Here is a 27922-nt window from a genome sequence, read left to right on the forward strand (position 1 = left end):
TTCCGTTTCGACACTTAAAACTCATGCCTATTGAATACTAAACGCTTTTTAAAAAGCGTTTCAGTTGGGCACGTTTTTCTGAGCCAAATAATAAGAAAAAAATATATATATTTTGAAAAAATCATAGAAAAAAAGTTAAAAAGTTTTATTCCTTCAAAGCAAACAAGTGTTACTTCAATATTCCTTCAAATCAGACGCATAGCTTGATCGACTATGATCGCGGAGTTAATTAAAAAATTAGTGTAGTAATATATGATTGCATCTAAACTTTATTTTTACAATTTAAACCAAAAAAAATAAAGAAACAAACAAATAAAAACCTTGTTAGAATTGAAAACCTTTAAAGATCTTGCTTTACTTTCTTTATAAAGATCAATCAAAGAAAACCTTTTAACCAACCACAAACATGAATATAAAAGAGTGCGAATTTTTTTTTATAAAAAAAAATCACTTGATAGAGTTTCCAAAGTGGTAAACAGTGAAGTTTGCATATTTATCTATTTTCTCAAAATTTTATTTATTTTCTTATTTAAATAATTTCAAATAAATTTATTTATAGTTGTCCCTTTGTTAAAAAAAAGAATGGGGAATTCATATTTAGAAGACTGTTTGAGAAATTAAGCAAACCACAAGTAAGTAACAAAACACAAAAGAATAGATCACGTAAAATACGAGAAATTCTACAAACCTCATATTGTATTTACTGATCCATGCTTGTTTGGTGAAATAGTAAAACTCCAATTCTAATATAGCTCTAATAATCACTTATCTCTTGCATTTGCACTAACAAAAAAAAAAAAACAAAAAAACAAAACACAAATGGCTAAATTCAATCAAATATTAACGTTAGTCCTCTTTATTTCCTTGTTGGTTACATCGGCAATCGGCGACGAAAAGCCACGTGGCGTTACGTACGACAGTCGTTCCTTGATCATTAATGGAAATAGGGAACTCTTGTTTTCTGGTTCTATTCATTATCCTCGTAGCCCTCCTGAGGTAGCTTTAAAATATAATTCTAGCCAATTTTGACATTTTTAATAATTTAGTATTTAAAATATTTACGACTGAATTTCTTTTTATATCAGATGTGGCCAGATATTATTAGAAAGGCCAAGGAAGGAGGTATTAATCTCATCCAGACTTATGTGTTTTGGAACATTCACGAACCCGTTCAAGGCCAGGTAATAATAAAAATTGTTGTTTACTAGAGACGAATTCGACTATATAAAAATTATTGAATCACCGATATTAGTGACGGAGCGAGAATTTTCACTAAGGAGGTTAAAAATAAAAAAAAGTAGGAACACGAACTAGCAGGAGAGTTTCAACATCAATTATATATACATAAAAAAATAATTTTAACCATATATAAATTATATAATTTTCATTGAAGGAGGTCTGGACGAACTCCTAACTATAAGGTGGCTCCATCCCTGACCAATATTAAAAAAAGGATACGTATAATGTAAAGGTGGCACTAAAATTGTATCTCATATTCTACTTTCGAATGTATTTTTTTTTTTAAATTTCCCTATTAGAATTTGTTAGTGCGATCCTAATTATACGTTTTTTTTTTTGTTTTTTTTTTTGTAATAAGTATATGGATAATCCTGGTTGTTTTTGATTCGCAGTACAATTTTGAAGGAAATTTTGATATTGTCAAATTCATCAAGGAGATAGCTAAACAGGATATGTATGTAACTCTCAGAATTGGACCTTATATTGAAGCTGAATGGACTTCAGGGTATACACATTATTCTAATTAATTTATGGAGTGTTAATTAACTCCTCTAAATTTTGGTCCTTAATTATGACGTATTAATGAATATTTTGATGATGATGAAACAGAGGGTTTCCATACTGGTTAAGAGAGGTTGACAATATCACATTCCGTTCTTATAACGAACCATTCGTGGTATGTAATCACACAATTTGCATGTTTCTAATTACTTTCTCCATGCTTTTATTCGTCACTAATTTTCTAATGGAATTTCTATTTTTACTTGTCATTTTTAACATATCAAGACAAGACGACTTTTTTTTTTTTTTTTCTTATTTTACCCCTAACATTCATTATCTTTTTTCAAATTAATTCAAGATATAATGTAAGCATCATTTAATAGGGGTACTATGATAAAATAGACATTTTATTAATTATTTTTCTTAATTAGTGTGTCAACTCAAAATGTGATAAGTAGGGAGTATTAATTATAACCTTGTTTTAATCACTTATTTTAATTAATTTGTTCTCTATTTGTCGTCTCCATTTTGCAGCACCACATGAAAAAATATGCTGAAAAGATCATTGACTTGATGAAAAAAGAGAAGTTGTTTGCTCCCCAAGGAGGTCCCATTATCTTGGCTCAGGTTTTTTATTAATTTAATTAAAGTTTTAATTAATACATACAAACATTTTTACACCCTAAAAAATTAACTACTGATAATAATTCACAGTAAGAGGGTCTAATAGCTTGGAAAAGAATTTAAGTTATAGTTACAGAATATGTATTTTACCGGATTATAACCAAATACTATCATCGTGAGATTGATCACTTATAATTACCTTATAACAAATTGATTTAACCATATTATATATGACCATATGTATATTTTACACCTTGTTGAAATGTGATCATCATGAATCACGTAGAATTTTTATTTGAACAGATAGAAAATGAGTACAACAACGTCCAGGCTGCTTATAAAGAAAATGGAAAGAAATATATTGAGTGGGCAGCAAATATGGCTGTAAAATTATACGATGGTGTCCCCTGGATTATGTGCAAGCAAAAAGAAGCCCCTCCTTCAGTGGTACGCTATATTATTATTTTTATTATTATTATTTCATTTTAAAAAAAAAAACTTTAGAAAGTAAAAACATTTTCTCCAGATAAACACATGCAATGGAAGGCATTGTGCGGATACTTTTACGGGCCCTAATGGGCCCAACAAGCCTTCTTTGTGGACTGAAAATTGGACGGCCCAGTAAGTACAATCTATTTATGGATTATGTTAGACACAATGACAGTGCAATAGATTTTGTACAATATCAATGTAATTTCATGTGTAATAGAAGGTTAGATACCAATTAATATTAAGGAATAATTACAGTCTGAACCATTCCGTCATCTAGCTTACACAATATGTACAAAAAATACAGATGATATATACTTCATAGTAATTATACATATACACACATATACACTTCGATCATATTGATAAATTAGATAGATGGAATAACTACAATCTGAATCATTCGGCCATCTAGCTTACAAAATATGTACAAAAAGTATAGATAGTATATACTTTATACTAAATATATACACACAACATATACACTTCGATCGTATTGATAAATTAGATGGAATAACTACAGCCTGAACCATTCGGTCATCTAGCTTACAAAATAGGTGCAAAAAGTATAGGTAGTATATACTTTATACTAAATGTACATATACACAACATATACAGTTTGATCATATTGATAAATATAATCTTAACCATAGAAATTTATCGATAATTACATTTTAAGCGAATTGAATGTTAACAAAAATGAAGTACAGGTATAGAACATTTGGAGACCCTCCATCACAAAGAGCAGCAGAAGATCTTGCTTTCTCTGTGGCTCGTTTCTTTGCCAAGAATGGAACTCTTGCAAACTATTACATGGTATATGAATAAACGTATTTAATTTCCAAATAATTAAGATGTGCATTTTGATCTCTTTAATTTTACATAAGGAGCTTGTTATAATTTCATTATTGTTTTTTCAGTACCATGGTGGAACGAACTTTGGAAGATCAGCCTCTTCTTTCGTGACTACTCGTTATTATGATGAGGCTCCTCTTGATGAATTTGGTAATTGATAAGGCTGATCTTGAACTTAATTAATTCTGAATAATAAATAGGACGAACTAATTAGTACCATTAAAGCACTTTGATTTAATGAATTAAATGTTGATTAGGTTTAATGAGGGACCCCAAATGGAGTCACTTGAGAGACTTGCACAGGGCTTTAAGATTGTCAAGAAGGGCACTTCTTTGGGGTACTCCCACTGTTCAAAAGATTAACGAGGACCTTGAGGTGATTAAGGATTTACATGAACCCATTAATTATAAACAGCTTTTTAATACATGTTTAAGTTGCAGCATATTTTAAGGGCGTATTTGGCATGGAGGAAAATATTTTTCTATTTGAAAACCAAATTCTTTCTAAATTGGAAAAGTGATTTTCAATAAAAACAAGTTTCATAAGTGGATTAAACCCCTACGAACCCCCAAACTACTCACCCCATCCCAACCAACACTTCCAACCCACTCACCCCCTCCCCTCTTCCACGGAGTGGACTTATAGCTAAACTTTTGTTACTCCGACATCTATTAAATTCGATGCAGATTAAATATAATTATATAAAAAATGTATAAATCTGGTTTGGTAACATTTAGAAAAGCACTCAGTAAGCTAAGAAGATAGCTGAATGCTTTAGTTTTCAGGCAGAACCTTAAAGCTTTAAACGTAAAAATATGTGTTCGAACCTTTCATGCACCCATAACCCTTAAATCCTGAATTCACCACTGCTCTTCCCCTACCCACTCGGAACCCCTCCACCCACCCATTTCCACCCTCATGATCATAGTCCACCCCCATTCATTTGATCTCTCCACCTTCATAGTTTGTTCATAGTATACATTAATGTATACTATGTTTTGCGTACTTACAGAACATTAAAAATAAGTAAGTGAAAAATGTGTTCCTTCATACCAACCACCTCCTAAGTTCCATGCACTATCGATGTATAATTTTCTTATGCCATCAGACAACAATTGGTTACTAAGCATACTTGGTAACATGTAAAATAGAGTGATAACTATTTAAGCCCTTTTTTAGTGTTAGTGTTACATGCAACTTAAACTCTTACTAATATAATAATATTATGTGATTTGATTATGAAATCTTACACGTTAATTTGATGTATAAAATGTAGATAACTGTGTATGAGAACACTGCTGATCATATGTGTGCTGCCTTTTTGACCAACAACCACACAATCCTACCATCCAACATTACATTTAGGGGAGCTCAATATTACTTGCCTGAAAAATCAGTCAGCATTCTTGCTGATTGTAAGACTGTCGTTTACAACACTCAAACGGTAAAAAAAAAAATTCTACCTTTTTATTAAATCTTAGTTACTTGAATCTTGAGATACACCATAAGAAAACACACAAATTTGTAACACAAAATTTATGATGGACAATTTTTGTAAGTCACAAATTTTGTGACTTATTGACGGACGTGATAGTTATCACAATTCATTTATAAATTTGTGACAAAATGATGGTCTTATTACAAATTTATGACGGAAATGAGGGTCCATTATGAATTTGTCACAATTTTTGTGACTTTTTGACGGACTTGATAATTGTCACAATTCATTTATGAATTTGTGACAAAATGATGGTCTTATCGCAAATTAATGACTGAAATCAGGGCCCGTTGTGAATTTGTCACAAATTTTGCGACGAAAATATTGATTCATCACAATATTGTGAGGGACTTCAGTCACAAAAATCTTTTCACAATTTAGGAAGAACCAAGATTATTAAATAATGGATACTGAGGAATTATTTTTGGTTATTATTATAACTGGAATTAAACAGGTAGTCTCTCAACACAATTCAAGAAACTTTGTACCATCAGAGAAAGCAAAGAATCTTAAATGGGAAATGTATCAAGAAAAAGTACCAACTTTCAATGATTTGGCACTAAAGAACAATGTACCCTTGGAGCTCTACAGTTTGCTTAAAGATAAAACAGACTATGCCTGGTACTCCACAAGGTAATTTGACTATAAAGGCCTATTTGATAGTAATGTTTTTGTTATTATTAATTTGATGTAAAAATACTTACACTATCAGATCATTAAAATTTAGTTATCTTGTCAGTGAATATAACGTAAACTCAAATTTGACTTTACTTATAATATTTTTTTTATTTTTTTTTTCAAAACCACAGCATCAACCTCAATCAACATGACTTGCCTATGAAACCTGATATTCTCACTGTCTTGCAAGTTGCAAGTATGGGCCATGCATTAGCTGCGTTCGTCAATGGAAAATATGTTGGTAATGTATTCCTATAAAAATGCCACGTGACATTTGTTAGAGTATATTTAATATGATAAACTCATTATAGAAAGAAAGGTGAGTTATTTTTCTATCAACATGGGAAACCGGCTTGCCTAGCTCACTTGTGGACGAAAGTCATTTTTCTTTATAATTATTTTTAACTCTTAACTTCATATTTTTAGGGTTTGGGCATGGGGACAATATTGAGAAGAGCTTTGTTTTTCGACAACCCATCGTCTTGAAACCAGGAATTAATCACATCACCTTTTTAGCTGAGATAATTGGATATCCGGTATTATTTTCGTCTTTCTTAATATTTCCTCATTACACACAAACAAATCTTAGCTAAAGGTATTGAGTTTAAGCTCTGAAAAAGAACGTTTTATTTTCAAAGTGGGACTTCTTGATATGAATTAAAATTAATCGAACCTCAATGCATATTACAGAATAGTGGAGCCTATATGGAAAAGAGGTTTGCAGGACCCCGTGGTGTGACAATTCAAGGTTTAATGGCTGGAACTCTTGATATAACCCTAAATGTTTGGGGACATGAGGTATACATATTTAGCTACATTTATTAATACTTGATAATAATTTTTTATTGTAATGTTAAATCAACTAGTTAAATTCTAAATAATTGTTGGTCATCTTTCAGGTTGGTGTATTTGGAGAAAAAGAACAATTATTCACTGAAGAGGGTGCAAAGAAAGTAAAATGGACTCCCATAACTGGTCCTCCACCAGGACCTGTAACTTGGTATAAGGTAAGTTGGAGAAAATCAAATGATCAGTTTCATTTCAAATACTTTCATTGAACATTATCATCTATATATATTCCTTATCAAAGATAGGGTAAGGTCTGTGTACGCTCTGCCCTCCCCGAACTCTCTATATGAGGAGTTTGTTGTTATCCTCTATATGACATGACTATAAGTGATAAATTAATTTAGTCACTAAACTTTACCATAATAATGATAAAACATACCCTTCAAGGTGACTTTACTGCTATAATAGGTAAAATTAGTAATTATAATATGCTTTTCTCCCCATTTTTTTCTCTTATTTTACAGGCATATTTTGATGCCCCTGAAGGCACTGACCCAGTGGCCTTGAGAATGAACGTAATGCAAAAAGGTATGATATGGGTTAATGGTAAAAGCCTCGGTCGTTACTGGGTATCTTTCCTCTCTCCTCTTGGACAGCCCACTCAAGCTGAGTAAGTATTACACAAAACCTCAATAAAAAGATACTACATGAATCAATAGGTCAAATATGATAGTAATTAATGTATATGAAAATTACTGCAGGTATCATGTTCCAAGGGCTTTTTTGAAACCAAATAATAATCTCTTAGTTGTTTTCGAAGAAACAGGAGGTAATCCAGAAAAAATAGAAATCTTTACAGTGAATCGAGACACAATTTGCAGTATGATAACGGAATATAATCCTCCGAATGTTAAGAGTTGGGAGAGATCTGGAAGTAAATTCATCGCGGTCGTAGAAGATCTTAAAGCGGGAGCTCATTTAACTTGCCCTGACGATAACGTGATAGAAAAAGTTGAGTTTGCTAGCTATGGTAATCCAGATGGTGCATGTGGAAATTTTATTATCGGAAATTGCACTTCGCCAAATAGTATTAAAGTTGCTGAACAACATTGTTTGGGAAAGCACAATTGTTCTATCCCAGTTGAGAGAGAAATATTTGATGAGCCAAACAAGGATCCATGCCCTAATATATTCAAGACTTTAGCTGTCCAAGTCAAGTGTGTTGTACCAAAGAAGAATTAATTAGAAACATTTTCTTTGGCTTTTATGATATATATTGGGTTGAAAAGATTGGGGTACATCATAGGTTAGGGCATTGAATCCAGTATTATTGTGATTTAGGATTAGAGTTTTATATATAGCTCATAAAAATCATCATTATAGATGATAAATATATAGAAAGTCACTTAGTTGGGTGATGAGATTTTTATTCTCTACCTTTGTAATCTTTTCCCCCGTTTCCCCTTCCCATACCCCAATTTGAAATATATACTCCCTTTAATCGACTACTTAACTTGTTACCTCTTAAATAACTATACATTTTGACTACCATGCCCTTATCTATTTACTTTAAATAATTTCAAATCTTAATCCCTCTTCAATATAAATATTTGCATTTTTTTTATCTAGAGCATATTAATTTGCTTAATATCATTATATCATCAATATGTTATGTTGCAACTTGTACCCAATATCTTGCCCATAAGAAATATTTCAGTGGAATTTAAATCCAACATAACAGAGTATCGTTATAGTTCATGACTAATATTCAGAATTAATATTTTACTCTTTTAATGCGATGAGACATAAATTTACCATCTTATAAGCTAAATTGTAATTCGATTGAGTCTATTTATTTTTGAATTTTAATTCAATCCTGTTGCATGTATAGATATTTGGGTTTTAATTGTTGTTCTTTTCAGTTCTTTGCATCCGTTCTTGTTGGTTGACACATATAGTCGAATACGTTGACTGTATAGTTTGATTGAGTGTATAGCTTGTTCTTATAATTTTGTTGAGGCATACGGCCACCCAAAATGAGCCCCAAGGAAAGCCCTTCCTCATCTCCTATAAGACACTCAAATGATTTATTTTCGGTTTGCCATATTTTTGAGCTGGTTGATTACTTGCTGTTCGAATACCATTTGTGCTTGAGTTGGTTGTCTTATCTTAGAATGTTTTATATTGAGCCGGGTGTCTATTGGAAACAGCCTCCCTATCTCACATTTGAGGTAGTGGTATGGAGACCCCACTTGTTGGGAATATACTGGGTATGTTGTTGTTGTTGTTGTTGAATTGCAAAGTGTGCCTTCTTCTAAAGCAGAAATTAGAGATGCTCTCATTGATGAATGGGTTACAGTGACCAGGTGGTCAAAGAAACAAAAAGCTCAAATTCCAGGTAGGAGCATGGAGCTTGATGACTGGAAATGGAAAGCTATGGAAATCCGATCTTCAGGTTGGGATGATTCAGACACATCAAGTAGTATTTCAAAGTAAGTGATGCTATTTTATTGATTAGATTGGAAGTAAATTATTTTGAAGCATTATCATTTAGAGATGTTTGATGTTAGTCTAAGGCGATTAAAGATATTACAAATAGAAAAGGAAGAGGTGATAGATCTTTTGTAGAAGATGCAAACACAATGGCAGTGTAAATATCCAACTGACTGTCAGATACCTTCCTTATGTTTCTTTTTTCACTGGCATTGTTCTCCTAAAATATTGGATGCAAACACAATGGTAGGGAAAACATTCAGCTGACTGTCATATACCTTCCTTGTGCTGCTTTGTTCATTTGCATTGTTCTCCTAAAAAAGTAACTTAAATGTACATTACCTTAATCATATATCTGATCTCAAGTTGTTGTGGTCATTAAAACTCTCAATAAGTTGTACAGTTTGTGAAAGGATAGACCACATTCATGCTCTTTAACCTTGATCGGTTGAAGGAAAGGAGCAATCCCATTAGTACTCTTTTAGCTGCTAAGATGCTGAATTAGTTTGTCAGCATTGTGGTGACCCTTTGTACTCAATTTGAGGATGTTTGAACAAGGATACAGCAAAGTTGTGAATATGCGGTGGTTAGGATTTGCATAAGTTTCTTTTATCAATTTACTCGGACATATAAGAATTTGTGAATCCTTAATTTGGTTGCTGCAAAGGAGCAATCTTTCCGTACTTTTTAGCTGCTGAGATTCTGAATTAATTTTTTAGCACTGTGGTGAACATTTGTATTTAAGTTGAGGATGTTTGAACCCATGTTGCTCGGACTCTTCAAAAGTGTCATCTGGTGCTTGTCGGATCCTTCAAAAATAGTGCATTTTTGAAGGTTCCGACACAGATACGGCAATTTCAATAGAGTCTGCGCAACTTAAGATTGAACTATGATACAGCCAAGTCATGAATACACAATAGCTAAGATTTAGAGAGATTCTTTTATTAATTTACTATGACATGTACGAATTTGTGAAACCTTCATTTTGTTGCAGCAAAGGAGTAATTCATTTCATATTTTTTTGTTGTTGAGATCCACTGAATTACATTTTCAAGATTCTGGGTGATCATTTGGGACTGAGGTATTGTTATTGTTGTTTGTTTGGGAACTCAGACGCAAGTTTATTAGCTTATCCTTACCCAAGCACCAGGAAGTGGCAGTTCTAGAATTAGGCAGGTGGAAAAATCTCTTAACAGATTATCCATCTTTCTTTTCTGCTGCATTATCCTATGCCTACTTCTATTCTGATCAACTCGCGGTGTACAGTTGTAAAAGTTCTGTGACTGGTGTAGATGGTAGAAATGCATAGGCTTATAAGAGATTTCAACAACAAAAAAATCTTAATACCGTGCAAAGGTTGCTTTTTTCACTTTTATAATTTTTCGCATTCCCTTCCTCTTTCACAAAACTGTCTTGTACTTGAGAAAGTGGCGACAGAGATAGCTATCTGCTCCGTCCAATTTGATAGTTTCTTCTTAATTGTCCTTTGAGTAGAATTATTACTCTGATTGTAACAAGGGTTTATTAGGAGGGGGAACCTCTTGTAAGGAGCCCAGTGAACCTTTTGCTTTTGTAGCCCAAATTGTCTTGTGATATTTGCAATGTAATATGAAGAATGATCATGTTTACTTTCCTATTTTTTGTGTTCTCCGATCTTCATCTTCTTTTGTTATAAATATATTTGGATTATGTGAGTTTATTAAAGTTTTAGATAATCCGTCATATGAAAGGCATGCAAGATTTCACTTATTCCATAGCTACTAGCATCATCAATTTTTTATTCAAATTTAACAACATACTTAGTGAAATCTTATAAGTGAAGTCTGAGAGGGAATAGTGTGTATGTAGGCTTACCCTTGCCTTATGAAGGTAGAAAAAGTTTTTTCGATAAATAAACTCTCGACTCAAACAAAGAAAAAAAAACTAGGCAATGCACCAGTAAAGTGGTGTATGTAGCCTGTCATTGCTGCTTTATTTGATGCTTCAACTATAGTCTCTAGATTTGAATTTTGTTGGTTGTAGTCACATCCGATTTGGTTTCATGTGTGAATGTGTACTGAGTGACTTGACTTCTTGACTTCTGGAGCTTCATTACTACCTGTTCTTCCGTTTGAGAAATGGAAAATACCTTTTGAATTTTGATAGAACCATGTGTTAAAGTGCTGCCATGACAGGCGCTTGTTTTTCTCTATGGTTTGCAAGAAGTAGTACATCATATAGTTGACTTAGTGGATCCATTTGAAGGTATTTCTTTCTAAATTAGATGATCTGAAGCAATTAGCTACTCAAAGTATCTTAATTGCTTGTATATTAATTTTGTATCAACTGATTTTTTGGTTCTGGTAAGGAATTTCCTGGCTGCTTTCCAAGAATTTTGGGCCATGAAGCTTTCGGGTAAATTTTACTCCTTACGTTTCATTTAAAATATTAATGTTTGACTTGACACGAAATTTAAGAACTAAGGAAAGACTTCTGCACGTACTAAAAGTATCCTTAGAATTTGTGATCAGAAATATGGTTATAAAGGTATGACATTAAGGATTGAAATTTTCGAAATATAGAAAGTTATCGTTCTTTTGGAGCACACTAAAGAGGAATATGACATTCTGATTGACTATACTAACTTTTACTGAATTCAAGGATTGTGGAGAGTGTTGGAGAAGGTGTTGAGGAGTTGAAGGAAGGAAATTCAGTCGTACTAATATTTTTGCTTGACTGTATGGACTGTGTAGACTGTAAATCCAAGAAAAGCAACCTTTGTTCCAAATTTCCATTTTAAATCACTCCATTGATGCATAGAGATGACACAAGCTGATTCACTACTGTTGAAGGAGAAACTTTACACCATTTCCTGTATGTATCGAGTTTTTCCGACTACACAGTCGTTGATGTTGTTAATGTCAGAAAGGTTGATCCTGAAATCCCACCTAATAAGGCATTCCTTTTCAACTGCGGAGTATCAACAGGTATTCTTTGTCCTGAGCCGGGGGTCTATCGGAAACAGCCTTGCTACCTCTCCGGAGGTAGTGGTATGGACTGCGTACATTTTACCCTCCCCAGACCCCACTGTGTGGGAGTACACTGGATTTGTTGTTGTTGTTGTTGAGTATCAACAGGTAATTTCATGACCCTTGTGTCTATAATCATTTCTTGAGTTAGTTGTATTCATGCTCAACCTTTTATTAACCACTCGAAGTCATTATCTGTATGTTTATGTTGTTTGTTTCAATTTTTTCTATACAATCTATGTGATAACAAGCAAATACTGTGTAAAGAGTTTTGACACTGACGATGCATTTAACTTAAATATGACGATGATTCTTATCTCGTGCTCAAGCTTTTATATATATTTATTATTCTTTTACTTGAGCAGGTTATAATTGAGACGACCAATGGAGGTGCTGATTATTGCTTTGAATGTGTTGGTCTTGCACAACTGATGCAAGAACCATTTGCGTACTGCAGAAAGGTATTGCCACATAACTCTTTAACTAATCAACAATATAAAGAGAACAAATGTCCTGCTGCCACGTGAACTAAAGGTCACGAGTTAAACAGCCTCCTGCAGAAATATGGGATAAGGCTGTGTACAATTGATCCTCATTGTCCGGCTCTTCCCAGACGTTGCGCATAGTAAGAAGTTTAGTGCGCCAGACTGCCCTTTTTGGCTTGTCTATTGTTTTCAGTCTCTTTCAAAGCACACTCATACATAAAAACCTTTGGCTGGTGAGTCGAAAAACTCTTAACAGCTTCACTCTTTGGGGGTCTCAAACCCAAAACTGATATTCCTATCCTTGCTAAACGTTACCTTAACAAGGTACCTAATCATTCTACCGGAAAATACAGTTTTGTAATTTAACTGTTACATCGGACAATATTCAGTGATCATACATGAAATTAACCCTTAGTATCACATTTATGTGGCTTCTCAGGAATTTCAGTTGGACAAGTTTGTCACACATGAAGTGAATTTTGAAGATATCAATAACGCGTTCGAGTTACTCATTCAAGGAAAGAGCCTACGCTGTGTTATTTAGATGGACAAGTGATTTATCTTACTGCAGCTTGTGCATTGTTTTAGTTATTGAATCTCAACTTTCATAAACTATGTTACTTTCATTTCAGTTTATTTAGTCTCGAGTTTAAGTTCAAAAAATATTATTACAGCAGACATTACTGTAGATTGTGTAAATATTCTCTCAGAAATAATTTGATGTGCATGATTTTGATAGACATGTACTTGAGCACATCATTATCTCTACGTATTCCCAAACGACCAAGTCATGGGAAATGAAGAAACCACATTAGGATCTTTGACGACTCTATGATACAGTAAAAGCACCAGACACACCAGTGTAATTAATACGAGTTTGATGATTTTTTAGTTTCCTTCGTTGATCCAAAATGCCTTAAACGATAAACACCAGGATTAGCTTCCTCTGGTACTTCCCCATTCAAGTGTAGCATAACCATAACTATTCACATTAGCATCAGCACGAGCAATACCTGTAATATTTTCTGCTTGTCATTTGAAGAACAAGCAAAAATCGTCATCATCATATGCAGGCAACCAACCTTTGGCTTGAAGCATTTCCACAACAGCAAATGTGCCTTCAGTAAGTCATATCTTGGATTTGCACTCCAGAATGTGGCAATTGCTGTCTCCGTTAGTAAATGGTTCCCGGTTTTGGTCTTGTTTAATGTCGCCAAAATATATCCCCGGTGGAGGTAAATCACCAGTAGAAAAGGTCCTTTAGTAATGTTTTCTCCTTTTGCCATAGATTCAGCTGACTTCTTGCATTGATGAATCTTCTGTACCGAGTACATATGTTTGTCATTATCGGATTCCTTCCAGACTAAATTGTATGACTTGGAATAAACAACTTCTACACATTAACAAGACACACAAGTATCAGCTAGCTAACTCAAAAGTAGTATCTAAAATAGTACACAAAGATATAAGATAAAACAACAACATTGGTGAGAAAAGGTTTACAGCTCTACAATCAACCTGTAATAACAAATGCTCTTTAGTATTTCAGCCTGTGCATCGCACGGGCACGCGCATACTAGTATCTATATAAACCCTAGCCACTTTTTGAAGCCTGACATTAATTCATGCACATTTTTATCCTCTTTTTTTGCAGCTTTTTTATAGCCTTTATATGTCGAAGCTTGCAAACACACCTGAATCGTAAACTATTTTTTAAAACATTTTTATCGATTCAGGTTTGTATGCAAACTATGATATATTCAAAGGATGATATATACAAGTTTATTTTTTCGATGATGAGATTTAAATTTAATCTTTTATGATTTTTACGTATTTGTTTGTTGACAGTTAGGTTAAATTATTGATCGGTGCATATATGCAGATCTTGAATCCACTCTTTTACAATACCCAATTTTCTGTACTTCCCTTTTTCTTTTCTTTTTTATGGTGTTGGTCAAGTTTTGGTGTTCATACTGTATTTATTAATTAAAACATAAGAATTTATTATCTATAAATTTTATTACTAAACGGTGAAAATTCATTGCTAATTTTATTTAACAATGAATTATCGAAATAAATTATGTTCGCTATGTCGATAGATTAAGGAATCTCTTAAAAAAAAAGAGGAATATGGCATTTGGTAGTGCATATTTATTCTTTTTGATATGCGTTATTTGCATCTTTTTGATATGTATTATTTGCTGAGGTCCAACAAATTATGTGCTTGAGGTGTAACAAATGATGCATTATTTATTAGACAACGAGGGTATAATATGCACTATTTATTAGACGACGAGGGTATATATGTATCACTTTTTTAAAAAAAATTGTATTTGTTCTAAATTGCAAAGTTGAGGAATAAATTTGACCATTTTCCTATCTTTTAACGATTTTTTATCCCAATTAGGTATGGCTATGAATATGAATAAGTAATACTACGTAACATTTTGCTTTTATATGAAAGACTAATTAGTTTTAATTTGCGGAATCATTGAGAAAAAACACAGTTTTTTCTTAACAGTTGGGGGGAGGAAGTGAACAAATGGTTGTTTGTAGCATCACAATTTAAAGAATACCCAAAGGTTCAACAAAAACAACAATAATATGTATGTAAATCTTATCCTACTTGAGAGATAAAGAGTCAAAAATTTATGACAAAACTGAAAAATATTAAACTAACCATCTCTTCAGACTCCATACTATTTAATTTGAAGTTTAAATTGTAAAATTCAAACTTCAGACTGATAATATATGCTAGAACCTAACTTCAAAAACATTAAACTTAAGGTCTAAAGTTTGGTTTTGGGAGAGATCTGAAGTTATTTCGTAACGAAGAAATAACTCTCTTAACTTTAAATTCATTACAAAACATATCAAGTAAAGGAAATTGTATATATCTTAGGCTCAAATTTGGTTTGTGCATCTGATAAGTCGTCAATTTGATGACTTGCTAGCACCTTTTAAGCCTAAATTATCATGTTTTTCTGTTTATTTGATGGCAATCTCTTACTTAATGCTCATTTGAGTAGGTAAAAGTTAAAAAAGGAAGATGAGAAAGTCATTCAAGTCAACAAGAGGACAAATATGAAGGAAAAGAGCCATTTGCTTTGCGTCTGCTTTGGATCCGTTTTGCATCTGCTTAGGAGCTACTTTCCATCTGCTCTCCATCCGCTTTGGATCCGCTCAAGAAGATCAAGAGCAAGGTGACAATTTTATAATTTTGTCAAATGTGCAAGTGGGCTTATTTAAGGGGTCTTGTAGCTCATTTTCACTCGTCATTCTACAACTCTACCTCCCATATTTAGTCTAGGATTTTTGTAACTTCTTGGAGCTTGGAGCAAGACTTGTACTAAATTTTGAGCTAAGAAGATATTAGAGTGACTTTCAAGTGTAGATTTGGCTTCACCCATTGAAGATTCATTGGATTCCAAAGTATGGGTAGCATTCTCTTTATTTTCTTATAAATAACTTTGATAAAAATATTGATTTATTTGTGTTTATTATTATTATGAGTTGCTAAATCTACCTCTTGGGATTATATTGATTAGGATGCAATTGTATGTGGCTAGAAATAAATAAGTTAATTAATAACACAAAATTTTCATATGACTTCGAATATTTGGACATTGAATAATGACAGTACTTAAGAAATAAATGATATGAATATATCTCAAGCTACATATTGCTATGCTAAGAAAGAATTTCTAATATTTGAATGAGCACAATTTGTATATAAACTACATATTGCTATGTTAAGAAGAATTTCTAATATTTGAATGAGCACAATTTGTATATAAAGATAGCAATTTCCATTGTTCTGATCAACAACCAATTATTTGGCAATGAAAATATCCTACTTTACCTGCAGATTCTTGTATGTATATTTGATTTGATTAACTGATTTCTTGACTTTCCCCGTGTTGTGCCTTTGTCTTTGGAGAAACAAGAGAGGAAGCCATGGAACGGGAATTTGATCTAATAAAAGTTAAATTCAATTTTTGAAAGATAGAATCTGACATTGTTCGGCGATGTAAATTAGGACGTTTCTCCACAACCTCAATATCCCACAAGACTTTTTCATGGTTCCTATTAGTATTAGGAGCCTCATGTGTAATTGAATTTCTCCATGGTGGTAATCCTCCATTGGGTCGAAGGTAAGTCCCCCAAAATGATTTGAGGCGTACCTGGAATCCATCCCTTACGGCTTCCCATTCCGCTGATGGATAATTCTTTTGTGGAAGATCTGCTTGGATTACTTTCTTTCCAGTAACACCTGGAATGAATGGCGTATTGGTAGCTGTTAGATATTTTCCATAACAACTTTTGAGACGAAGGGCATCTTTTCTTCCTTCAACAAATTCCACATTCCAAATTGAATCTTTGTTTGATCCTTTGCGCCTTTGTGACACACATTCTTTGTCATCCATCGCTATTAGGTACTTGTCTTTCCGATTTCGAAGCCGGACACTTTCTGCCCATTTGAATAGTTCCATTTTATCAATGCCTAATTAATACATTTTAATTGAGATGTTGTAATTGTAGATCACAACGATTAATCAAATGAAATTATGTCATCAGATTTATTGAATGTATGCATGCAATATATTGATATGCACACCTAAATTAACGCAAGAAAACTGAAAAATGAAGATTAATTAAACAAAGGACTAGGAGTTGACAGATATTTCTGAGAATTGTTAAAGTTTTGATGAGGAGAGAGAACATGTGATTCAACAGATCTTGAAAGATTAATAATTAGCCTTAATCAATGATTATTCAGCATAAAGTTAAATCTCATAAATGTATGGTTGAAATAGAATATTGATTGTCTAACACTTTTATATATTACTTTAATAAAGAAGAGCAATCTAGTATATTTAAAATATTAATAATATTATTTATAATAGTAAGATGAATTCAAATTAATAAGATATTAGTCATATATTTTCAATATAATATCTTGGATGTTATTGTAAAAGTATTATTTATTGTTATGAAGATTTAGTAATTTAGTTCAAAATTTAAAAATATTTTTGTTAAATCGTAGATAGAAACTAAAACCATAAACTTTATGATTAAAAACTTTTTGGGCCTCAAAAATTTAAAAACCTAAGTAAAGACTTTATTAGCTTCACCTTCAAAAGATTGCGATGTGTATCATATATTTGTAGAGTACATTAATCTTGGTATATGAGAGACATATCTTCACCATGGGTTTTCTCATTAGTTTGTGTTTGCCTTGTCTGGTGTGCTTATCTCTTTTGTACAGTGTATTGGTGTGGATAGTAAAATTTTTGATCGAAAATATAATAATTGGGATACGAAGATATTATAAAAATTATTTTATTTGATTTCAAATGACAAGTGTTACAATCTCTATAAATTCTTTGTTTTTTTTAAAAAAAATATAAATTCAAGGGCTTGACTTGGTCATGATTTATATTTGAACTCCAAAGCTTTTGAGCTTAATCTTGAATCTGATTTCTTGAACTTGTAGCTTGTCGGGAAATTTGGAGCATTTGATTTACGAGCTCTCCTAACTCTTGTTAGAATTCTGGTCCGATTTCTGAATTATGAAACCCATATTTGTAGGATGGAATACCTATAGTAAGTGTAAATTTTTTTTTTTGATTAATCATATTGAAGTGACATGACTATATTTGATTGGTTGGAACATGTTAACTTGTACACGTGGCTTATTTCCATTGAGCTTAGATTGGGTAGGGATGATGTAGCATTTTGATATTTGATACGATCCTATTGACTCATTTGCTTGACTTAGCATGACACATCATCTAACTCGTACCATCAAATTGGGCCTCTAGAATAAGATGACATTTTGAACTTAGCAAAGTGAGCTCATCATTTGCAGCCCAAATTGATGAACTAGCTCAATAAAAATAAACTTTTACTAAACTCGTATTGTTGGACTTAGATAGTTAATCTACAATATTTAATACAATTCAAATGTAATACAAATTTAAATTCAATAAAATTCCATTGTACATAATCGATGCATGGATACATTTATGTGATGTCAAATATGTATGCTCTACATTCGTCGATTGAGCATGCATTTTTAATTGATATGATCGTGCAGAACTCCGTGTAATTAATGTGAAACATTAGACATAATAACAAAAAATAAGGGAGAAAATAGTTTTCCAAATTTATGTGATACTTTTTACTTTTCAAGATTTAAATATATAAATTTTGTTAACATTTTAAAGTGTATATTTTTAAATATGGACATGGAACAAAATACACCTTATAGTGGATTGATCTAATTCAATTTTGCTTTAAAAATTAGTTCAAGAAATGAAAATAAATTCCACATACAGAAAGTAGAGTTTTTTTTTTTTCTATTGTTACACAGTATCTAACAAACTAATCTAACAAACAACATCTAATGTTACTCAAACTCTGTTAGGGATTATAATCTCATCACTCCGCTTTATAGTCTAGGATTAAAACAAATTATATAAATTTCTAGTAAAACAAAACAGAAGACTTTTATTAATTATTTCTCTTAGAAAAAAATAGATGTTATATTAGAATAAGTACTCAACCTTTCTATATGTAGATAATAATAATATAGTATTATAGCTTTCCATTATTAAAAAGAACATATTCATAACTTTTTTATTTTTATTTTGTAATTGCTCTACACAAGGCCGCAAGTTGGTTTAATTAATTGTTGAATATGTATTAATTTTGCCATTTATGAATATGTGTTTAAATTTATTCAGTTCAAAATAGAAATTGATAATCTTTTTTCTAGAAAGATAAGTACTAGTTATTGTTAATCCAAAATCAGAAATTCAGTCTATACAAAGGAATAAAAAGTATATACAAAACGATGTGATTAACCCAATAAATAAAGACTCCAATTCTATTTTAGTTCTAGTACAAGGGTGGACATGGTATCAGGTATTTGAAACTGTGGTATGCTAATTTTTGTATTTGATTTTTAAAACACTATACCATTATCATACCATATTAATTTGATATGGTTCGTCAACTTCAACGATATATACTCATATAATAAAGTATTATTACTTTAACTTATAAAAAATATGTCTCAATTGTATCGTAATTACACATTACACATGTGAAATTATTCAAAAAAAAGTACAAACAACTCTTTTTGTTAGTCAATTACAAAAAAAAAAAAAATACCATTACAATCATGATAGAGCAGCTAAAGTTCCAATGTCTTAACATTTTTATTCTAATACTAATTTGTATATTTGTTAATATTATATATATATATATATATATATATACACACACACCGAATTTTGGTATGATATTCAGTATTTTGGTATGTCATTTGTAATTACCGAATACCATACCATATACCAAAAAAATTTAAAATGTATATCATATACCATACCAAATACCATAATACCAAAATTACGGTATCAAAAATTTCGATTCGATATGGTAATTCGGTATATACCATACCATGCCCACCCCTAAATACAAGTCTACCATATCCAATAAAATTCAGAAAATCAATGCAATGTTATACTCAAAATTCCCCAAAACAATATATATAACAAATATTGCACCTATGAATTTAACTTCAGCTTTCTCAATCATCAATGCCACTAAGTTTATCCAACAACGGCATGAGGGACTCTGCAAGATGAAATATATATATATATATTATTATCAAAAAGAAAAAAGTTAAAGGAAAACTCTACATTTCCAATGGATGAAAGGTTGATGAAATACCCAATGAGAGCTGACTCGATGTTGAGGTAAATCATTAGAGCAAAAAAAAAAAAATAATCATAGTGTTTTGTTGTATGTATTAACTATATTAATTTGTAAGACAATATCATAAAACAGATAACAGGCACAAGGGGGATAAATGCACCAGGCAAAATAGCGGAATTTATGAAAATTGCCCACCAAAGTAAACTTTGAAATAATTAAGTGTTCTCTACTCCTACATTACCTGTAAAAAGCCTCATTTCTGAATGTATCGGTTTTTAAATACTTTACTTATATCGATCTCAATAGATTGAAATTAGTATTTATTTTTTCTATTTATGTCAAGAACAAGAAGTATGAAAAGGAATTTTGAAAATAAAAACTTCTTTGATTATGTTCAACTATAAAATACCGAGCATTCTAATACAATCTTTAACATATTACTATTTATTTATAGCATTTCTATATAGTTTTTTTAATATACACATTCAGAAATCAATGAATTGATCTTCGAATTTAGTAGGAAAAAAAATAGCCCTGAAAAAGACTCTAGTGTCATCTTTCGATAGAGATCTCTATAAATTGTTTGATCAATTTATTTAGAAACAACGTAACTCAAAGTATGGGATATACGTGGAGATTGTATATCATATACCATCTCTTACGTGGAACAAAAGTCTATAATCAGGGCCCATCTAGAAAGTAATGACCCAATCTCTAAAATGAAAGCCCGGCCCATTTCCATCCAATAAGCTTCCCGCCATGCACTTTCAGTCTCCCTCCAACTTTTCAAAAAAACGAACAAGAAAACATAGTACTACTACACTAACACTAATAAGGAAACAAAACCTTTATCCCAAATCTCAATCCTCAATTTCTCAGAAAAAAATGTCGGAATCAAATTACCAAGAAGACCTGGATCTTCTTCTTTCACTTCCTGATAGGGTTTTGGAAACCCCTCCAGCTTCTCCTTCCTCTCGTAAACCGGGTAAATGAACAACTCATGTTTGGGGTTTATTACAGCTAATGCCCTATAAATCAGTTATAGAATCATGTTCTTTTTTATTTGAATTAAATGGATCCCAATACATGGAAAGCTCACATAGAAAACTGAATTCACATTGACATTTTACTGGTAATTAGTCTTTAAAATTTGTTATTAGGTAGATGTTTCTTGATGTGAATCTGCTTGGATTATGAGAGATTATGGGTGTGTCAGTATGAATAAAAATGTTTTCCATGGTACGAAAATAGTGGGTTTCTTAGTTATTTCCTTGTGTTCGATATGGATGCATAAAGTATTATCGTAACAAATACTCTGAGAGCTTGGGGTGTGGGGTGCTGGGGATCGGGGCTATGGGGTTGTGGGTGAAAATGAGGTGTGTCGGGGTTATGCATAAAGTAGAACTCCTCATTTTTGAGCAAGTGAAGTTCCTAATGGACATTTTTTCTAAAAAAAATGACCAACCAAACATAAGGAAATCGAAAATGTTTTCCTCCATACCGAACATACCCTATTTTATGGGATTTCTGTGGGCTATTTTGAAAAGTTTGTGTCTTTTTACAGATTATTTGTCGGATGATGGATCTCCAAAGAGATTGGGGGAGGCAGATATGTCTGTCTTTAGGGATGCTGTTCAGGATTGTCTTGATTATGATACTGAAATTGCCAAGAAAACTGCCAAATCAAAGCACACAAAGGGGTCAAGTGATGCTGAGGTTGAAAAGTTTTCGGGTTTGCGAATACGGTATGTTCTTTTACATAATGTTATGGCCTTATGGCTGCATAACCAGTGGGTTCTTGTTGCTGAGTTCCTGAGGCATTGTCCTATCAAATGGATATTTACTCTCTTTTTGCTATTAGAATTTGAATGTTGCTGGCATTTTTTTGTTTTCCATGGTTTCAGATGACAGTAAATTTAGTTGCCTACATTTTGAATTTTGATAGGAGTAAGTCCCAATTGAGAATGTACTAATTTGACTTCTTAAAAAGGTTATCAGATGCTTTTGGCTTGCGGTTGCTATTGTTAGAAACGCCACATAGGTGCTTGTATGTTTGATTCTGTAATTTAAAATGGAGTCCAAGTTATATTGTTATTGGTGAAGTTGAAGTTGTGTTTATTTTTTGATTAGATTGATTTGAGATATCTGGTTGCTCCAGTACTAGTGCTATGCCAGGAAAATTACACATGAAGGCTCTATTTAGATAATGAACAGCCAACTAATACTTTACATTTCTTCTTTTCACTCAGAAATCAAGTAGTCTCGCCTGTTGAACTGAGCAACTATTTAGCTGATATTAGGTTTGTCCGGTTATCAGCAATAAGGTATGTTAAGATGCTGAGCGAGTGACCTGAATAGTTTTGGTGGACTATGGACTAATATATTTTCCTATCTGGCAGGAATTTGCTACTAGGCGACACCCTTTCCGGTTGTTGGGCAACTGTTGGCGTTTTAACCGAGAAGGGGCAACCAAGAACAAGTTCAACAGGGAAGTCATATGCAATCTGGAAAATTGGTTCATTGGATGAAAAAACTATTTCTCTTTTTGTCTTTGGTGATGCTTATCAGAAGAACTGCAATGAAAAGGCTGGAACAGTTTTTGCACTGTTTAATTGCAGCGTACGCAAGGACAACTCGGTATTGTTATCATGCCTATCAATAAGTTCATTGTACTTAAGATTTATGATGTGTTGCTAACGCTTCTTCAACACCTTTTATCCAGGAAAATGGATTTTCATTGAGTCTTTATTCAGCCAGTCACATTTTGAAGATTGGCACATCTGTGGATTATGGAGTTTGCAAGGGGAAAAGGAAGGATGGGATGGCTTGCACTGTAATCATTAATAAGTATGATCTCTGGTTTTGTGCATTGTTAAAATGCATGTACTCGTGAATAGACTTAATAACTTTAAGCATTACTAAGGAATTGGTCGTTAGATACAACAAGATGCTCATGAGATTCAGATGCATAAAATGCTCTGCTGTATACTTGTTTATTTGCAATTTTGTGCGTAGTACACTGTTGCTCTCTGATTACAAGGGAACCTGTATGTCTCATCTTTGTTCTAGAGGCAAGCACTTGATCTGATGTTGTGTTTGGGTAGTCCAAAGTAAATCACTCTTCTTCCCATCAAGAACACTTGGATGATCACTTCGGTGGTTTCATGGCCTTGGTTGGTGAAGGACTGATCTTACCTGGTCCTTATGTCATTAACTTGCATTGGAGAACTTTGTAATTGGGATTAACGGATGGATCCACTCTTTACATAAGAAGATTAAAGTACTGCTGCTAATCACAATTCTCATTTAGATAGAATTCATGTTGTTTGGTTTTGGTTGCTTCAAAGACGATAATGTCCTCATCCAGTCATTAATGTGGCTTTTGATGAAGGTTCGTGCAGATACTTTGGCTTGTTTGTTCTGCTTATATTTCTTTCCCATTTCAAGAGCGCTAGAATCTTAAGTCTAATCTTGTAAAATAGCTCGTCATCCGTATAAAGTAGCTACTGCAATTGGTTGGTCAAATCGTGTTCAAAAGTAATAGGGTTGCCCTTTTCAAGAAGGATAAGGAAGATGCTCACATACTCCAGATGTTTATTCAGATAATCATAAACTGTGGTTGCTTCTTACCCAATAATACTGAACCTATGGTTGCTTTTAGAAGAGTCTTGTGCTTTTACTAGTAATTTGCTGTTTTATTGAACTCCTTGTGATAGAACTTATGGATTGAAAACATTTACAGGCGGCGTGGAATATATTGCAGCTACCATAAACAGGTAAGAAATTTACTACATGCCCTTCTTTTACTAGCTAAAGAAGATATGAACTGATTGTGTTTCTGTAACTTGTTCTTTCAGAGAACATCTGAGAAATACTCCTCCAGTATGAGGGCTGAACTCAAAGGCGGGTGAGTGATTAACCTCAATGTGGTATTTATTTGGAGAATAGAAAACTTATTTCTCGTTACTTCTTTAGCTCTCTAATTGTTGTTGGCTTGTCAAATTCAGGAACTTAAAAATGGGTTTCAGAGACCTCAAGTCCGAAGGAATTTATGTGGTTCAACCTTTAGCTGACAAGACAAACTTTACGAAGTCCACAGCACCACTGAAATTACTGTCTGTAGACGGATTGAAGAAGGCATTAAGGTTTGTCCAAAGTACTTAGTAGTGCCAGAGCTCTAAACTTCAAGTATTATTAACTTGTATATCTGTTATCTTCTTAGTTCCCTTTGAATCTGCAGTTTTGCTTAATAGTACTCATCACTGACTCAGCGATGCTTATTTATGAACAGCAATGCAGGGAAAGTCACTACCAATGTACATTCTCAAGGAATAAGGTTTCTTAGTCAAATTACAGGTTAGAACTTTAGTACTTAGACCTGATGTATTACTCCTAACATCTGCAGACATTCTTAATTCTAGTTTTGCTCATTGAATTTCTATCTGAGTTACAGGAAAATCAAACTCAAATAATACAAAAGAATCTACTACTGACCGAGACCAAACAAGAAACATGACAACAAATGAAAGGTGAAAGAGAAGGAATAAAGTAGAGTTCATTTTTTGACCATATATATTATGTTGTTATCTGTTTTGATGACAGTGTAATATATCTACTCATTTTTTTCCAGGTCATCCTCCACCAAGCGAAAGAGTCTAAGTGAAACAAGACCAAGTCACAGTTGTGACCACAAGAAGCCAAAGTTGGGGCAGCAGAATTCAGGACAAAAACCTGAGCAGGTTAAAGAAAAAATGATAGAACTAGACTTTGTCAGTTCAGATGATGAACTTTAGAGTTATTACTCATCTGGTGTAATGTATTTTTATGCTCTTTCATGTAGTAAACTGGTAGCGTGTTGTAGAAAGTGTTTTATTGAAAAAGATTTTTTTTTCTTATTACAATGGTACTATTATGTGAATACCTAAAGGGGAGCCTTAATGTAACACGGTAACCTATAAAGTTATCTTCATGTGACCAATCTCGAGTTCAAGCATGGATTGTCTCTTATAGAAATGCATGATAAGGTTGTATACAATATCCTTGTGGTTTGACTCTTTCTCGGACCTTACACATAACAAGAACTTTAATGTATATATTGGGTTGTCCTTAATTACTTGAATACCTAATTGTAGGTGACCTTAGCTTTTACATATTAAAGCGTAAAAGCTGGTCCCCAGATAACAATAGTTAGCTGTTCATAAGCAGTGAAATCAGTTACATAGGAAATACTGATGGCATAAAAGTTTGATGCACTAGTCGTTTGGTGTGAGGTATAAGTTATAATAATATCGGGATAAATTGTGGGATTATTTTCTTTCATGTTTGGTTGATGGGATAAGTTACTCAATGTATTACTTATCCCACCATTTGTGCTTTAGTGATTAGATAAATTATCTCATGGATAATTAATTTCGAGATAACTTGTTTCCAATCAAACGACCCTGTGTGTGAGTTAAATCCATTCTTCATGTGAAGCTACATAATGTTTAGTAGAATCCACTATTTTTGGCACAAATTTAATATCTGCTATAAGAAATTCACTTAAAATGTGTATAAATTATTTTGTGTTAGATATTCAAATTTTCAAATTCTGTATCGGTTTTATGGATATTTGGAAGTGGTCCTTACGATGGTAGGTCATGCACGCACATGGGGGTTTGATTTGTCTCGAGGCCATGTGCACCCAAAATTCCTGCCCTTGCCAAATACGTGTGCGCTTTGCAACTAAGATAAGTCTTTATTACTATATAATATATCCCAATAATTAGGTGAATGACTAAAAGTCTTAGATTCTTTTTCCTAAAAAAGAGTTAGTAGGCAACTTCACCTTGTCTTATTTGGGTAGAGGGGTTCGTAATATTACAAAATATAATTCTAATCAGCCGTTAGGTAATGGTGTTGACAGTGCTGTTTAATGTTTACTCAACATCCTAATGAATACATAAATTTTGAATTTTTGTCGTCGCTCTAAGATAGTGGTATAAATTGTGTACACTCACTATTTTCAAACTTCACTTCATGAAAATACACGGGATATATGCTGTTGTGGATTTGCATTTTTTGTTTTTCTGTTCATTCGAAATGCTCAATTTTTTTTCATTAGCATTGAGCGCTTAGTCCCGTGACCATGGGATTGATCCCTACTGGGTGTTACCTTTTTTTATTATATTGTTACATATTACTTTATTTTATCGGGAACCCACAAGTTTAAAATCCTAGATCCGCCTCTGCGATCTCTACCTCATCTTTGAGATAGTGATATAGATTGTGTACACTCATCATTCTTAATTAGACTCCATTTAATAAAAATATTGTGGATTTACGTTCATTGGAAATGCTTAAGTTTTTTTATTGGCATTGAGTGCTTAGAAAACTATTGGTGATAGTTTAATCATTTTCTTCTTTGATTTGTTTAGACTTGAAGGTTAAGATACAATTGTCCAACAAGAAGGAGCTAGTACAAAGAAATCTTTGGCCATTATGAGATTCAAATTCAAAATCATTGTCTACTCCAACACCATATTGCATTGTATGAAGCGTCTCGATTAAACTGTTAGGAAAATAAACTCTACTCGTTCTTTAATGGAGAAGAATTTTTAGGGGACCAGGAGGATCTGATGTTGGCCTACCAAATAATCTTTGTAGTGATGCACGGATGCTGTGGGTTCATTTTGGTAAACCCCATATGCCATTTATCACAAAAATGTATTTATTCAACAAGACTAGTTGCTAGGGATATATATGTGGCCTCTCATTTTCACTCAACACCAACTTCTCATCTACCATGATTATTATATATTGTACCATGGTAGTTCATGAGTCACTACCTTAATGGACACTCATGTGTTGGCATCATGCATCTAGACCAATAGTACACTAGCATATGAAGATGTTTTTACCCGCATTGGAGCCCGACTAATTTGAATTCGCGTCGAGTAGGGGCCCATTTAGGGGTAGGGAAGTCCAACTAATCCGGATTCGCGCCGGGTAGGGCCCCATTCAGGGGTAGCACTCCCTACCAAGGATTTTTTCATATCCACGGCTTGAACCCGAGATCTCTGGTTAAGGGAGAAACAACCCTATCTAGGGGTGCGCATGGTATGGTATTTGAAACTTCGGTACAGTAGTTTCGGTATTCAGTTTTTAAAAACATTATACCATTACCATAACATATTAATTCGGTATGATTCGGTATTTTGATGTTTGATTTCGATATTTTGCGGTATGGTAATAGGTAATCATAGTTTGTACAACTTCTACAATATATACTCGTATACTAGAGTATTATTACTTCGACTTTTCAAAAGCGTGTCTTAATTGTATCATAAATACACATTACACATGTAGAAATATTGAAAAAAAGTACAAACAATTCTTTTGTTAGTCAATTACACAAAAAAGATATTTCAATCAAGATAGAGTAGAGAAAGTTTCAATGTCTAAACATTTTTATACTAATACTAAATATTATATTTGTGTGTGTATATATATATATATATAAGTTACTTATATAACTATATATACTTCGGTATGGTAT

General features: G+C 32.8%; 2 protein-coding genes and 1 long non-coding RNA gene across 5 annotated transcripts; all 3 read left to right on the forward strand.

Moving 5' to 3' along the window:
* Positions 1-401: 401 nt before the first annotated feature.
* On the forward strand, positions 402-8182 carry LOC107840567 (beta-galactosidase 13). The gene is made up of 18 exons (XM_016684470.2): positions 402-996; positions 1086-1181; positions 1632-1744; positions 1849-1915; positions 2275-2367; positions 2668-2811; positions 2891-2985; positions 3564-3669; positions 3774-3858; positions 3966-4084; positions 4986-5153; positions 5662-5840; positions 6017-6126; positions 6312-6421; positions 6576-6683; positions 6785-6892; positions 7199-7344; positions 7436-8182. The coding sequence occupies exons 1-18, from the start codon at positions 820-822 to the stop codon at positions 7914-7916; spliced, it is 2505 nt and encodes an 834-aa protein (XP_016539956.2). The 5' UTR covers positions 402-819; the 3' UTR covers positions 7917-8182.
* A 71-nt stretch (positions 8183-8253) lies between these two features.
* LOC107840568 lies at positions 8254-13402 on the forward strand. Of its 2 annotated transcripts, XR_001665279.2 has the most exons (4): positions 8254-11411; positions 11515-11561; positions 11808-12636; positions 13100-13402. It is a non-coding gene; the product is annotated as an uncharacterized LOC107840568 (long non-coding RNA). The 2 variants fall into 2 exon arrangements; XR_007043819.1 differs by lacking the exon at positions 8254-11411 and having other exon boundaries at positions 11421-11561.
* A 7747-nt stretch (positions 13403-21149) lies between these two features.
* LOC107840570 (protein MCM10 homolog) lies at positions 21150-25363 on the forward strand. Of its 2 annotated transcripts, XM_016684471.2 has the most exons (11): positions 21150-21370; positions 21950-22130; positions 22635-22709; positions 22785-23022; positions 23108-23232; positions 24128-24161; positions 24243-24292; positions 24393-24530; positions 24677-24741; positions 24839-24914; positions 25016-25363. In XM_016684471.2, the coding sequence occupies exons 1-11, from the start codon at positions 21271-21273 to the stop codon at positions 25176-25178; spliced, it is 1245 nt and encodes a 414-aa protein (XP_016539957.2). In that variant the 5' UTR covers positions 21150-21270; the 3' UTR covers positions 25179-25363. The 2 variants fall into 2 exon arrangements, with proteins under 2 accessions (XP_016539957.2, XP_016539958.2); XM_016684472.2 differs by lacking the exon at positions 22635-22709 and having other exon boundaries at positions 21174-21370.
* The last annotated feature ends 2559 nt before the right edge of the window (positions 25364-27922 follow it).

Source organism: Capsicum annuum, chromosome 8 (genome assembly GCF_002878395.1).
Source record: "Capsicum annuum cultivar UCD-10X-F1 chromosome 8, UCD10Xv1.1, whole genome shotgun sequence".
In the NCBI taxonomy this organism is placed as follows: domain Eukaryota; kingdom Viridiplantae; phylum Streptophyta; class Magnoliopsida; order Solanales; family Solanaceae; genus Capsicum; species Capsicum annuum.

Excerpts from the sequence above, each read along its gene's own strand:
- LOC107840570 (XM_016684471.2), top strand. The coding sequence starts at position 21,271 with ATGTCGGAATCAAATTACCAAGAAGACCTGGATCTTCTTCTTTCACTT. Across the intron at positions 24,293-24,392 it reads AGGGCTGAACTCAAAGGCGG|GAACTTAAAAATGGGTTTCA; the intron begins GTGAGTGATTAA and ends TGTCAAATTCAG. Across the intron at positions 24,742-24,838 it reads GTTTCTTAGTCAAATTACAG|GAAAATCAAACTCAAATAAT; the intron begins GTTAGAACTTTA and ends TCTGAGTTACAG.
- LOC107840567 (XM_016684470.2), top strand. The coding sequence starts at position 820 with ATGGCTAAATTCAATCAAATATTAACGTTAGTCCTCTTTATTTCCTTG. Across the intron at positions 4,085-4,985 it reads AGATTAACGAGGACCTTGAG|ATAACTGTGTATGAGAACAC; the intron begins GTGATTAAGGAT and ends TATAAAATGTAG. Across the intron at positions 6,422-6,575 it reads CTGAGATAATTGGATATCCG|AATAGTGGAGCCTATATGGA; the intron begins GTATTATTTTCG and ends TGCATATTACAG.